The sequence below is a fragment of the Schistocerca nitens genome, chromosome 2, assembly GCF_023898315.1.
Source record: "Schistocerca nitens isolate TAMUIC-IGC-003100 chromosome 2, iqSchNite1.1, whole genome shotgun sequence".
Classification (NCBI taxonomy): Eukaryota; Metazoa; Arthropoda; class Insecta; order Orthoptera; family Acrididae; genus Schistocerca; species Schistocerca nitens.
This window is the reverse complement of record NC_064615.1, coordinates 151,237,157-151,252,458: the sequence shown is the minus strand read 5'-3', so window position 1 is coordinate 151,252,458 and position 15,302 is coordinate 151,237,157. Positions and strand designations below refer to the sequence as shown.

The 15,302-nt window shown below is 41.8% G+C and overlaps 1 protein-coding gene across 1 annotated transcript in view; it reads left to right on the top strand.

Annotated features, from left to right (window-relative positions):
• The window catches only part of LOC126234888 (protein lozenge-like), a gene marked incomplete at its 3' end in the record, with an annotated part of 759,148 nt that overhangs the window by 308,938 nt on the left and 434,908 nt on the right, over positions 1-15,302 (top strand). Inside the window, exon 3 of the mRNA XM_049943628.1 lies at positions 8,084-8,119. Within this exon, the coding sequence (XP_049799585.1) occupies positions 8,084-8,119 (36 nt within the window). The remainder of the gene's footprint in view (positions 1-8,083; positions 8,120-15,302) is intronic.

Here is a 15,302-nt window from a genome sequence, read left to right as displayed (position 1 = left end):
TCCTGGCAGAAAGGTTACAGTTCGTAGTAACTGGGTATCTGGCTTTCCCCAAGGAAGTGTTATAGGCATTCAGCTCTTCCTGATCTACATAAAGACTTAGGAGACGATCTGAGCAGCCCACTTAGATCTTTTTGCAGATGATACTGTCATTTATCGTAAAGTCATCAGATGACCGAAGCCTATTACAAAATTGTTTTAGACAAGATATCTGTGTGGTGCGAAAAGAGACAATTGGCTCTAACTAATGAAAAGTGTGAAGTCATCCACATGAGTGCTAAGACGAATCCGCTAAATTACGTTTACCCGATAAACCACACAAATCTAAAGCTGTAAATTTAACTGAATGCTTAGGCATTACAGTTAAGAATAACTTAAACTGGAACGATCACATAGACAATATTGTGGGGAAAGCTAACCAATGACTCCGGTTTACTGGCAGAACACTTAGCAAATGCAACAGATCTACTAAAGAGACTGCTGACGCTACACTTGTCCGCCCTCTTCTGGAGTACTGCTGTGTGGTGTCCGATACGCATCAGAGAGGTTCGACGGAGCACATCAAGAGAATTCAAAGGTGGACAGCTCGTTTTGCTCTATTGCAAAATAGGGGCCAGAGTGCCACGGTTAGATACGCGAATTGGGATGGCAAGATCTTCTCATGAAATTTCAGTTACCAACTTCCTTCTCATAGTGTGAAAACACTTCGTTGGCGCCCACATACAGGAAGAAATGAGTGTCATAATAAAATTAGAGAAATCAGAGCCAGCGCGGAAAGACTTAAGGGGTCGTTTTTCCCTCGCGTTGTTCCAGAGTTGAACGGTAGAGAAAAAGGTTGAAGGTGGTTCGATGAACCCTCTGTCAGGCACATAACTGTGAATTGCAGAGTAATCATGTAGGTGTAGAAATCTTCTATTCACTCTTGTGTGACAAAATGGCGACAGATTTGAGTCGCTAATAACTACGAGGCCAATAACGAGTAAACAGTGATTGAGCCAACAACGGGCCGGCCGGAGTGGCCGAGCGGTTCTAGGCGCTACAGTCTGGAACCGCGCGACCGCTACGGTCGCAGGTTCGAATCCTGCCTCGGGCTTGGATGTGTGTGATGTCCTTAGGTTAGTTAGGTTTAAGTAGTTCTAAGTTCTAGGGGACTGATGACCACAGCTGTTAAGTCCCATAGTGCTCAGAGCCATTTGAACCATTTGAGCCAACAACGCATATATCCTGTCTGTACGTGATCGTCGCGAGTGTTTCCTTCGTCTGTAACGTCACCTCACCAGTGTTTGAGCTTGCTCGCGATTGTAACGAATAAACTTTGTGTAACGTTATACGAGAACTATTCGTTTATTGAGATCTGACATATCGCAAAATTGAAAACGCAGTGGAAAGCAAAGATGTTAAACATTTGCAACAGTTGGCTTCACTTTCCAGCTACTTTTCTACATAATCGCCGCTCCGACTTAAACATTTGCTGATGCGTTGTACCAACTTTACAGTAACATCGTCACAGACGACAGTCACCTTTGCTTGCAGCAAATTCTCTACGCATTTCGTCGTCTGTGCCTAAATGGTGTCCTCATAGTTGACGCTTCATGTGAACAAAGATGAAAATCAGAGGAAGCCAAGTCCGGATTGTATGGTGCAGGGGCTTCTTTACTGGCCCTAAAGTGTGCGGCCGAGAACTGTCATGAAGGAAATGTATGACAGTTAAGTAATGTGGGCAGCACGAAGTCAAGCGAAATCTCTCACCTGCCCCTCATACATGGCTGGAAACACTATTTGCCTAGGCACATTTACGTGCTCATTGTGCGCTCAGAAATGAAAATAGCGACATGATGCTATCGACGGCATTCTATAGACACAGAGTTTCATAAGATTTTCACTGCGTTTCCATTTCGCAACCGATAAGACCTTGACAAACGAATAATCCTGTTAAATTGGTGGAGCTGGAAACATGTTTAGCTAGGACATTGATTCAGGCGTCATTGTGAAGAGCTTGCGGAGCGTTACTAGGACTGAAACAGAGACGATAAAAATATTAGCAGGAAAATGAATGAAAATCATCATTACATTGAAAATTACAAGATAATGAAAGATGACGTATCTTAGAACTCTCTCCTCGTCGGACGTTCAAGCCCTCCCTCGGGTATGGGTGTGTGTGTCATCCTTAGCGTAAGTTAGTTTAAGCTAGATTAAATAGTGTGTAAGCTTAGGGACCGATGACCTCAGCAGTTTGGTCCCATAAGACCTTACCATAAATTTCCAGTTTCTCAGAAATCGTAAATATAAAATTAGAAGGAAGGTCAGCGTTGGCCGTAATTTTGATGATTTATTAACCTCAGAATCGATTTTCGATCACATAATGATCATCTTCAGTGCTTTACCGTACAAATTAAAGCTCTTAGGCACTGGTGTATAGTTATTAGCAGTAACAGAAGCTTCTGTGGAGGCGTTGCTTACGGAAGGAAAGCTATTGTTCATCTGCTCTAGCATGTGACTGGCAGGCAGCAGCAAATCAGCGGGTTGTTTTCCATGCAGCAAGACTCTGATGCCAACTCAGTGATGTCTCAGTACATATCCTATCGCATGTTCCTTCGTGTAGTTAAGCTCTCTTTGCTAGGTTTTATCCCGATCGGGGTCTCATTTTTTTTCTTGATATGGCAGATTTATTTTATTTTTTCGACGCCAAATGCTCTCCTTGTCACCACAGTCGTCTGATAACCTAAGGTAGCGAAGAAGTGTGCGTTATCCTATGTGTGAATCGTGCGAACTTTGTTCCTTGTGTTATGTAACACTCCTGGCCCCTGGACCATAGCCTTGTCCCATGTATCACATCTCTGTTAAGAAAGATACAATAGCTGTTGCATGATGTCATCAAGGTGAATTGATGCAAATAAGACCGTTTCTGCGTCAGTCACTTGTTTATTTTGCCACTCCGCGTTTCAGTGGTTCACACAATCGTCTTCAAAAATGGTTCAAATGGCTCTGAGCACTATGGGACTCAACTGCTGAGGTCATTAGTCCCCTAGAACTTATAACTAGTTAAACCTAACTAACCTAAGGACATCACAAACATCCATGCCCGAGGCAGGATTCGAACCTGCGACCGTAGCGGTCTTGCGGCTCCAGACTGCAGCGCCTTTAACCGCACGGCCACTTCGGCCGGCACTATCGGCTTCAGGTGGAGAAGTATTTATTTACATGATTGGTGTTAAGGAAGAGTACAGACAATCTTTTACAGCAGCAGACCACAGGCCGCGTAGGTTATTCTGCTAATGATAAAAAGGCCACAGACAGTCTTCACACAAATTCTCCGAAAGCGTTCGACGCAATGCCATACAGCAAGCTCTTAACGAAGTTCCGAGCATACGGAGCAGTTTGTCTGATATGTGAGTAGCTCGAAAAAATTTTTAAGTAATAGAACCTTCTGGACGGCAATTGTTCATCGGAGACAAGGCTATCGTCAGAAGTGAGGTACAGGAATTGATAAGAACGATCTTGTTCTCTCTATACATGAACTATCTGACGGTTAGCGTGATCAGAAATCTTTGACAGTTTTCTGATTACGTTGAAGTGTTCGAGAAAATGGCGTCTTTGAGTGACTCAGGCAGTATACGTTGTAACGGATAGGATTTCTAGCCAGTGTGATGGATGGCAGCTTGCTCCAACTGTGGAAAAACGTAAGTTAATGCAGATGAGTAGGAAATTCAGTTTATAATGTTCGAATGCAATACTACTGATGTGCTGCTGGACACTGTCATGTCTATTAAGTAGCCGCGCGGAGTGGCCGCGTGGTTTAGGGCGCCATGTCACGGACTGCGCGGCCCCTCCCGCTGGCGTTTCGAGTCCTCTCTCGGGCGTGGGTGTGTGTGTTGTTCGTAGTATAAGTTAGTTTAAATAGTGTGTAAGTCTAGGGACCGATGACCTGAACAGTTTGGTCCCTTAGAAATTCACACACACACACACACACACATATATATATATATATATATATATATATATATATATATATATATATATATATATGTGTGTGTGTGTGTGTGTGTGTGTGTGAGAATGTGGCAAAGCTATATGAAACGGAACGATCAGGTAAGGTCAGTTGTAGGAAATGTTTATTTGGACAATTGTAGGAAAGTGTGCTTCAACCATAAACAAGAGGCGACACAGTCTTGAGTACTGCTCGTTTATTTGGGACCCCCACCAGTCGGATTAAAAGAAGACATCGAAGCAGTTCAGAGGCATACGACTAGATTTGTTACCGGTAGGTTCGATCAACATGCCAGTATTAAGGAAATGCTTCGTAAACTCATAGAGAGAAGAATACTTTTTTGGGAAACTTTATGGAGAAAGTTTAGCGAACCAGCGTTGGGCAGACTACAACCATCCCACTGCCTCTAAATTACGTCTCGCATAGTGACCACAAAGAAAAGATAGAATCAGGGGTCTTATGGAAGCATACGCAGTCGTTTCTCCCTCGCTCCATTTGCGAGTAAAACAGGAAAGGGAATGACTTGCAATAGTGCAAGGTGTCCCCTGCTTGGCACCGTACAGTGGCTTGCCGAGTATGTATGTAGGTACAGAGGTAGAATCATTAGAGACAAAACGGGGAAGGTACTGCGGTTGAGTCGTCACTGGCTTATCCACAACTGAGCACACGGGACCAATTTTTGGACACCCCGAGGAAACATCACGATGAGTCCACAGGCTTCGTAATGTACAGGGTGATTCAAAAAGAATACCACAACTTTAGGAATTTAAAACTCTGCAACGACAAAAGGCAGAGCTAAGCACTATCTGTCGGCGAATTAAGGGAGCTATAAAGTTTCATTTAGTTGTACATTTGTTCGCTTGAGGCGCTGTTGACTAGGCGTCAGCGTCAGTTGATGCTAAGATGGCGACCGCTCAACAGAAAGCTTTTTGTGTTATTGAGTACGGCAGAAGTGAATCGACGACAGTTGTTCAGCGTGCATTTCGAACGAAGTATGGTGTTAAACCTCCTGATAGGTGGTGTATTATACGTTGGTATAAACAGTTTACAGAGAATGGGTGTTTGTGCAAAGGGAAAAGTTCTGGACGGCCGAGAACGAGTGATGAAAATGTAGCACGCATCCAGCAAGCATTTGTTCGCAGCCCAGGAAAATCGACTCGCAGAGCTAGCAGAGAGCTGCAAATTCCACAATCAACTGTATGGAGAGTCCTACGAAAAAGGTTAGTTATGAAACCTGAACGTCAACTACCCGAGGCGATGGATCGGCCGCCAGGCAGCCCGTGACAGAGCACTTCATCCCTGGCCTCCAAGAAGCCCTGATCTTACCCCCTGCGATTTTTTCTTATGGGGGTATGTTAAGGATATGGTGTTTCGGCCACCTCTCCCAGCCACCATTGATGATTTGAAACGAGAAATAACAGCAGCTATCCAAACTGTTACGCCTGATATGCTACAGAGAGTGTGGAACGAGTTGGAGTATCGGGTTGATATTGCTCGTGTGTCTGGAGGGGGCCATATTGAACATCTCTGAACTTGTTTTTGAGTGAAAAAAAACCTTTTTAAATACTCTTTGTAATGATGTATAACAGAAGGTTATATTATGTTTCTTTCATTAAATACACATTTTTAAAGTTGTGGTATTCTTTCTGAATCACCCTGTATTGTATATCCAGCTGAAGCAACTCATTAGTGATTTGATGCCGTAGAGCAACCACGCGTAATTCTTGACTTACTTTTAATGAAGTTTCAGATATTCTCAGACATTTTCTCTGGGATTAATATCGGGCGATATAAATGGCCAGTCCAAGTGTGATGCGGTACCTGAGTGTTCGTCAAATCTCAGTTGTTCAAATGGTTCAAATGGCTCTGAGCACTATGGGACTCAACTGCTGTGGTCATAAGTCCCCTAGAACTTAGAACTACTTAAACCTAACTAACCTAAGGACAGCACACGACACCCAGCCATCACGAGGCAGAGAAAATCCCTGACCCCGCCGGGAATCGAACCCGGGAACCCGGGAAATCTCAGTTGTATGAGGCAACACAGTAATTATCACCACAGAAGACAAGAGTGTCAATGGGAGACTCATACGAAAATGTAAACAATTTTGAAACAAACTTCGTGATTCAAGTTCAGTGTCTCTTGAATGAGTGGACCCAAGTCATAGCTCGACGAATTTTGGGTTAATAGAGTCCAGTACGTTATATTGGGAATGAGTGGACCCAAGTCATAGCTCGACGAATTTTGGGTTAATAGAGTCCAGTACGTTATATTGGACGGTGAATGTTCAACAGAAACGATAGAAACATCGGGTGGACCCCGAAGAAGTTCTCACTATAAAGCCGGTCGGAGTGGCTGAGCGGTTCTAGGCGCTACAGTCTCGAACCGCGCGACCGCTACGGTCGCAGGTTCGAATCCTGCCTCAGGCATGGATGTGTGTGATGTCCTTATGTTAGTTAGGTTTAAGTAGTTCTACGTTCTAGGGGACTTATGACCTCAGCAGTTGAGTCCCATACTGCTCAGAGTTATTTATTATTTTTCTCACTATAAATAAACGATTATTCAGGTAAGATCAGTACCACTGTAAAATTGTTCGCTGGCAATGCTGTTTGTACAGAAAAGAATCTCAGTTGGATGACAGCATGGACTCGCAGAGAGATCCATGGATTCGCAGAGAGATTTGAATAAAATTGCTACTTTGTGTACTACGAGACTGCTCTCTTTAAATATAGGTAAATGTAAGTCAATGCTAGTAACAGAGAGAAAGAATCAAATGGAATCAGATTAATAGATTAGTGGGGAACATCTTGAGCATGTCACATCGAATACATGTTTAGGGGTAGTACTAAGCAGCGATGTGAAATGGAAGGTCATGTAAAATCAAGCTTAGGGAATGGAAATGGATGATTTAAAATCGCTCAAAAGCTTCTGGGATTGTGCAGTGCATCTGTAAAGGAAAAGGAGGAAAAGAGGTTAGTGTGGTCAGTTCGAATTTTTCTAGTGGTTGGAGATCTTATAAAGTAGACATCGCAATAGACATCGAACGAATTCAGACTCGAATTACTAGGATTTCACAAATCTTGTGAGTGGTTTGATGTAGTCCGCTACTGATTCTCCCGTGCTAGAATTTTCATGTCAGAATACCACTTATAAGAGGACTGTGCCACCTTCATACCACTACCATCGTATATTTCGCCTAGGAATAGTAAGACTAGACCACGTAAAGGATCATACAGGGTGAACCAGAACCCTGCACAGAAACTTTCGAAATTGTTCAGGCACTACTTCTGGGTATTTTGGTATGAGGGACCTACAGTCCCCGGCAGCTCGTAACAGAGTTATTGCATTTTGTTTGGTTTCTTGCTCCATTCAGATTTGTGTCCTTATTGCACTGAAAATAGTGTACAGACAGTGCAAATTTCGATGGTATGTGTCTCGTGTCTTGTATGAAAACAAAATCGTCCAGTCCCTTACTTTCGAGACTTCCATCGATAGTCACATGGACCCGACTGCTAGGATTGTTGCATCTGCGGAAGTATTACGCCAAACTCGTAGAATTCCTTTGCGTAGAAGACAGTCGATGGCGCGTCGTTCTACATTCTTCAGTGATTGTGATGGTCAAAATTTTGAACAATTTCTCACGTCTCCAGTGGGTAGCTAAATGCCCTGAGAATCTGCGAACATTTTTCATGGCACGTTTAAGTGGTAACATTGACATCCGAAGAAACTTCTGCGAACAACAGCAGCATCTGCTGAACACTTGATTTCATAACTGACCAATATTTATTCGCATATCTGTAGAATCTACGTTTTTTCAAAAGTTTGCTACAAGCCACTTCAAAGCCAAAACAGATGCCTAATACGGTGTGACTGGCTACGTTGTAAAGTCCCTACTGAACACCAGCGAACGTACTGCACGAAACGAATCTTATTTTCTGTGTTGAGAATACAAGAATACAGAATAAACGATTAACATCTATCAGTTTCACTGTGCTTGAGGAATATGTCTATGTATCGGAATTTTTAAAATTATTTCTCTGTTTTATACAAGTGTCTGAGGAACTCTTGAATGCTATTGTGTAATACTTTTGTTTCAGTCGCTGGTGCGCTTGAAAAGAACTTTTGGAGTTACGGCAAGTACTTAAAATCTAATAGAGCTGCGTAATTGTTTTCTTATTGTAGTGGTTAGTATGATCAGCTTTTGCTAAGGGACCCCTTGTTGCACTCTCAGTACTGTATATTGCTAGATTTATCCACTTCTTTTTATGCGGTATGTGTATTTATAGTAGAATCCATTCAGCTTTGCGAATCGAGTTGCGAAGTTGGTCAAAGAAAAACTTTAAATTTTTCCTTTACAGATGACGAACACATACGAAACAACAAGTTTCGGTATTTCATATGAGTCCTAACTGAGTATTCTACTCTAATCTTCGCATTTCTGCATACGTTGTTCAAGTCAGCAACAACGAAAAAAATTCGTAATGCATAAATAAAGAAGAAATTATAAATTTCAATGCAAACTAATTTCATTATTAGGAAATTTTAGGTACACGTCATGATTTCTTGTTGTTGACAATTATCAAGTATCCTGAATGTCGCTTTTTGGATCATGGCTTTACTATTGTACTGTACAGAAAGCTTAAGCTTATTTGAGGACTTAAGTGGAAGAATTAGGAAATATATACACGTGTGAGTGTGTGTGTGTGTGTGTGTGTGTCCTGACATTCCAACTTTTCACACCAATGAAAACAGCAACACCTCTCTGCCCCTCCCCAGTTCCCATTCTTTCACAAAGCTTTAAGCACTACTTTCCGAGTCCTCAAAACTAGACTTCCAGTCTTTAAGATAGACGTTACCTGAAAAAAATAAAATACACTCTGAGTGGAATTCGGACGACGCATCACCCGATCTCCATTAGATCGCCTAATGTAAATGCATATGACACGTTAAGCAATGTAAATCAGAACGGCCAATGAGTAATGACCACTATAACAGCTATTCTTTTCTAATTAGCTAGAATGCCAGTGTACTGAGTTAATGGCACACGCCAGCAAATATCGTTTTCAGTGTTATTTTTATTTATGTCCAGAGAGAGATCGATACTTTCTCTGATCAGACATTAAAGCAGTAACAGCATGGAAACATCCACTGCGAAGTCTTTATACATCTGAAGTTGATATCATGATCATCACCTTCTGTTAATATTGGGCTTTTGCCAGTTACCTTTTCTTACAGAGACTAGTTTGAGTTCTTCCATCTTGTTTGGGTCACCTACGTTTCTCCTTCGTTTTCTTTTACCGAAAGAAGAACCAAAGGAGACCCAAACTGAGATGGGAGGACTTAGATAAAAAAATAATGGTCGTCGGAAAGACTGATTCAGCGCACAGATTGATCGAAACAACCTCCGGTGAAACAACTAAAAGCAAAGGCGTCTGTATTAAGAATTCAATGGGTATTCCGTTGTTAAGGCATAGGAGAGTGTGGATAGTTGGAAAGCGAACATTTAAGGCCCATACAAGGGGGATGACTCGTCGGATTACGAGATAAGAAGAAAAAAATGGAAATCGATATGAAAGACGTATGGGGTTCAGTATTAGAGTTTAACAGAGCTCTGGAAGACTTATGATAAAATAAGATGGTACGGATTTCTAAAATCGTTGAGGAAAGTGGTAACCTAATGACTATTCAAGATGGTTTGTAGGAACAGTGAGACTGGAGACATACCATTAAACTTTCGGAAAAATATGATTCACGTAAACCCGAAGACAGCAATGGGAGAGAGCTATCGCGTTACGAACAGCTCATGCACCCAAGTTGCTGACAAGAGTAATATGCAGAAGAATGGAAAAGAAAATTAAGGACCTGACACCCCTACGATCGGCTTAGCTTTCGGGAAGCTGAAGGCACCAGAGACGCAGTACTGACTTTGCAATTGATAATTGTAGCAAGGCTTCAGAAAAATCAGGACCCCTTCAGCAGATTTGTCGACTTAGAAAATGCATTCGAGAATGTAAAAGGATGGACAATGTTAGAAATTCTCAAGAAAATAGGTGTGAGCATAGGGGAAAATGGGAAATACGACGCTGCTATCCTCAGTGAAACTGAAAGCTAATTACAGGACGTGCTGGATGGGATGAATAATTTAATGCGGACACATTGTGCATTGAGAGTAAACCGAGGAAAGATTAAAGTAATGAGAAGTAGCAGAACTGAGACTAGCAATAAAACATAACATTAGAATTGTTGTAACGGAAGTAGACGAAGTGATGACATTCTGATAACTTGGAAGCAAAATAACACATGACGAAGCAAGAAGGATTTGGAAAGCAGACTAGTAAATGCAGTGAGGGCATTCCTTGACAAAAGCAGTCCATTTCTATCAAACATGGACATTAAATTGAGGAATATATTTCTGAGAATGTGCAATTGTATCACAGCATTGTATGGGAGTGAATTATGGACCGTGGAAAAACCGGATAAGAAGAGACTAAGCGTTTGAGACGTGGTGCTACAGAAGCACGTTGAAAATTAAGGTGGACTGACAAGTTTAGGATAAGGAGGTTCTCCGCAGAATCGGTGAAGAAAGGAACGTATGGAAACACTGACAAGAAGAAGGGACAAGATGAGAGGACATGTGTTAACACCTCAAATGTAACCTGCATCATAACCAATAGCAGCTGTAGAGGGTAAAAGCTGTAGAGGAAGATAGAGACTGCAAAATTTCCAACAAGTAATTGAGGACCTTGATTGTAACTGCTACACCGGGATGAAGGAGACGGATTAGAGGCGGGCCGCATCAGAGTACTCAAAAGACTGATTACTCGAAGAAAAAAATATACACCTTATTGAGATGTGAGATTACTATTACTGATTCTGCATTTAGATACGTTAATACTAATTTTGCTTCTATTTCTATATTTCGCTTTCCGCACTCTGCATTCTCAGTTTACCTTCCTTTGTTGTAATTTAGATTTTTCTTGTGTAATTCGTGACAGTAGGAGCATTCTCTAAAATCTCTGAAGTTTTTCCTTACTTTCTTCGTAAGGTTCGTCTAATAGTATCATTCATTAAGTTAACCTTCTCTGTCTTGCTTTTTCATGTACTCGTAGAATACTGCATCTTAGATATTTAAAATTTATTACGTCCTCTACAGTTTTCCTATTTGTTGCAACTGTGAACCTAATTTTGCTTTCTGCATAAACTGAAACATATGCACACAGCTTTTCTTATGTATCGCCAAGTAAGTTTGAAAAGGCACAACTCGGCTCGAGGTGGATAAAACGCTTGTGTGCTTAACAACGTTCTCTTGAAGAGCCTGCAGCACGGTTCAATAGGCTAAGGCCATTAGGGGAAGCCATGAACACTAAGAAGGTGAATGAAGCAGCGCTGACCCCTCGCAGGCAGCTTGCGACAACACGGGACTTAGTAATTGCAAACACGACTACCGCAAACTAATTTTTTCGTTTACCACCTCGAATTTATGATTTTTCTTGCCACCGTCCATAAGCTTTGATTTGTTTATTCTCGAGAGTTTAAAAATTCGCCCCCAGTCTTGTAATACACGCCCCAGAAACTTTAAATATAGCTGAAGATCAAAATCTGTTCAGCTTTTCTAAAGATGTCTGTCTCAGCTTGATACACTATTATTGTCAGAAATCACGGTGCGGTAGAAGCCTGTGGTGAACAGATTGACACAAGTGAACACCACTAATAAAGATACTTACAGATGAACACTACAGAGTGATTAACTTTACATAGCACTGAATTCAGTGTGAGGGCCCACACGAAGTGGTTCTGTTACCAGCAGCTACTGCTATATGTTACGATTATTCTTACTGTCAAAACACTTTATCTAATTTCATGTAACTGAGTGACAACAACTGCACATCTGTTACAGTTCATATGACACCTCACAAGTGCCGTTTGCGTGCTCCGTAGAGATCCATTCTAAGGAAGTGAACGTGAACGGTTGGCTGTGCGGAACGCCTAGTAGTTCTCCTGGTAATGAGCACTGACTGCTGAAGGTAACGATCCGGGTTTGAGTCCCGATGCAGCCCGGCATACAGTTTGAAATCTTGCTGAATTTCCATAACTGTATGTACTCCACTGCAGAGTGAAGTATTAGCTGAAAGGCGATACTACGCGACGTATGATGCATTGTTGTTCTGAAATTTAGCTAGAGGCGGTGAACACTATTTTAATAACATTCCTTCAGTCGTTAATAATCTTCTTCAATCGTGGTAGGATCTAAATTATAAGATAACTGTTTTCAGGTTATCGGGCATCACCAGATGTATAAAAACCATAAAAATCCAATATGTAAGGAGAAAATTTATGTTTTAAATTCTGATAATAAACATGCATCTTTGACGTTATATGGAGCGGAATTCGACTTAATGTACACATTGTATTTCAATGTCTGTGCATCAAACATCTAGGGGTGACAGATCACGTCATAGGAAACAACTTTCACTAAAGAAAAGTGTTCGCCGACAGTTCCCGGTGACGCTGGGCATCCTTTAGTATTCGCCATTCCTGGGACGAACCAGCAGGGTCAACTGACCAGGTGTGCTGCATGCTATCTACTGTAGTAAGTTGATGAGTCATTTTAGACAGTAAAACTTTGAGAAAGGATGTCACTAAGCGAAGAACGATATTTCAGAAGAGAATCAAGAACTTTAACTGGCTCGGTCTACCCCCCTTTCACGCGGAGCAGATGACTGAATGATGGGCAACACACACTGCATACCCACGTGGCAGGGTATGTGGCAGAATGTGAACATGCTGTCACCTCTCAAGGGCATAACCACTGCGAGACCATGACAAGCGTCAACGGGAAGCATCTGTGGACATTTTTTCTGTAATAAAAGTTGTTTCTCATGACGTGATCTACCACCCCTACACGTTTGATACAAAGACTTTAAAAACACTCTACATGTGTCCACATAGATTGATTAAAAGACTACCTTTGGCTGATGATGATATGTGACAATGGAAACCCACAACAATGATAGAGGTTTTCATAGCCTATGGTTGTTGATATGTATCTGCCAACATTCAATGAAAATATCACCTCCCATAGAAAAAGATGTCATTAGCACAAGCTCAGACTGCAGGCAGGAAGGTGAAGGAAAGTGGCCATGTCTTTTTCAAAGGAAATCTCGCAGAATTTTACTTTATGTGATTGAGGGAGATCACGAACACTTAAATCCGGATGACCGGATCGATTTCTGAACCTCCATTCTCCCAGATGCTAGCCCAGTTTCTTACCACTGCACCACCTCGACAGAATGAAAATATATAACAGACATAGTTCCCTACTAACGAAGTTGATTTACACTTGTCTGCTAATCACAAAGTGATACGTCTGGAACTAAAATTCAACCCTCCACCCTATCAATATAAGGTACGCGACCATATTCTAGCTGTCATAGAGTCAGAGACAGGCTTAAAATGTGTTATGTTACGAATAAATTGCTAAAACAGACGTTTATATATTTCACTGCTTCTCCAACACAAGTCTTTCTTTACTTTAACCTACGGAGCCTGTCGTTCGGATTAACACCGCTTTCAAATAAGGTTCTGTATGTAATAACCTCGTCATCGACGGGACTGCCATCTTCCTTTTCGAAAAAGGTTCGAACACATCGTACCTCCAGCATTAAATGAACAGCATTGTCTAGTAGGGCAATATAATGTCTGTCAAATACCTTCTTCTTGTCTAAGCTGGCAACTGTAGCACTATTGCCTCTGGAAGCAAGTGATTTATCAAAATAATGTGTCTTCCACTGCCACGTAAAATATATCCTTAGTAATACTTCTTCCAACTGTACTGTTTCCTCGATTATTTTTTTAATGGGATATCTAGGAACAATTTTCGAATTCGCTGGCCATCCTCAAACCCAACGATGAGAGCGCTGCCCACAATTCACTCGTTCATGGCGACATCGCATGAATGTGGGCGAACAAAATGTTACAGCATGTTGATTGCAGGATCTGAAGATGACTGACATGGTCGAAACTAATCAATTACGCTAGACATATTTTGTGGTGCATGGCAATGAACTTAAAACAAAAATAATTGTTATGGTACTGAAAGCTAACATTAATGTTCTGTCGAAGTCAGTACAAAATCATAAATGTTCCAATGAAATATTTACGGTATTACTGAACAAGTTGGCTCAGTGCTTAAGGCATTGGACCCGCATTTGCGAGGAAATTGTGTTTAGATTCCCGTCCGGCCATACTTTGAGATTTTGCGTGTTTAGCCCAATTTTTTTTTCAATATGACGTGTCTGTTCTTTCGGAAATGTCCGAAACAACACCGAAAGAACAGACACCATGTTGATCCTGCAGCCACTATGAATTAAGACACAAATCAATTAAAGACATTAGCTGTCAGTGGGCATTGATTTATATCAATGAGGCAGGTTGAAAATTTGTGCTGGGCTAGGATTCGAACCTGGGTCTTCTGATTACTAGGCAGATGCGCTGACCATTACGCCCTCTGGACACAGAGGTCAGCACAACCACACAACCTACACTTGCACGCCTCCCCTCAGACCCAAATTCTCAACTTATACCACTCACTACTGAGGTACTGCCCATGTTCCTTAGCCTCATTACTCGCAGCATCTTGCTGATTCCGGTGACAGTCCGACCTTGGTGTGCATCTGCGCTGATCATTCACCGTCATCGCCGTGATTATATATGTGATGTCTGTTCTTTCGGACATGTCCGGAAGGACAGATACCATATTGACCCTTCAGCCACTACGAATCAGGACACAGATGAATTAAAGACATTAACTGCGAGTGGGCATTGTTTATATCGTATTGTGTGGTATAAGCTGCGAATTTGAGTCTGATGTGATGCGTGCTAGGGTAGTCCATGCAGCTATGACAAGCACTGCGTCCAGATGGCGCACTGGCCAGTACATCGTAAGCAAGAGACCCACTCGCAGCTATTTTTTTTTTAAACTGAATGCTAGACTTGTTCCTGTAAAAGGCTACGTCCGATTTCCTGCCACATCCTTTTCCAGTTGAACTCTTGTTATGTCTCTAGTGATCTCATCGTTGACGAGAGTTTCAACCCCAATCTCCCGTCCTAATGAACGAAACTATGTGTCGTAGATGTTGGAGAGAATTTCAGAATTATAAGAGGGTTGAAAACAAACACTAATATGTCAAGCCAGAGCGGTGGCTCGGAGAAACCGAGCACAATAAATGTAAAATAAACGTCTTGCCAGCAAATGTTATGTTCCAGACGATAGAAATTAAAGTTACGTGCTTCCCGAACTCTCAAATAGCATATCAA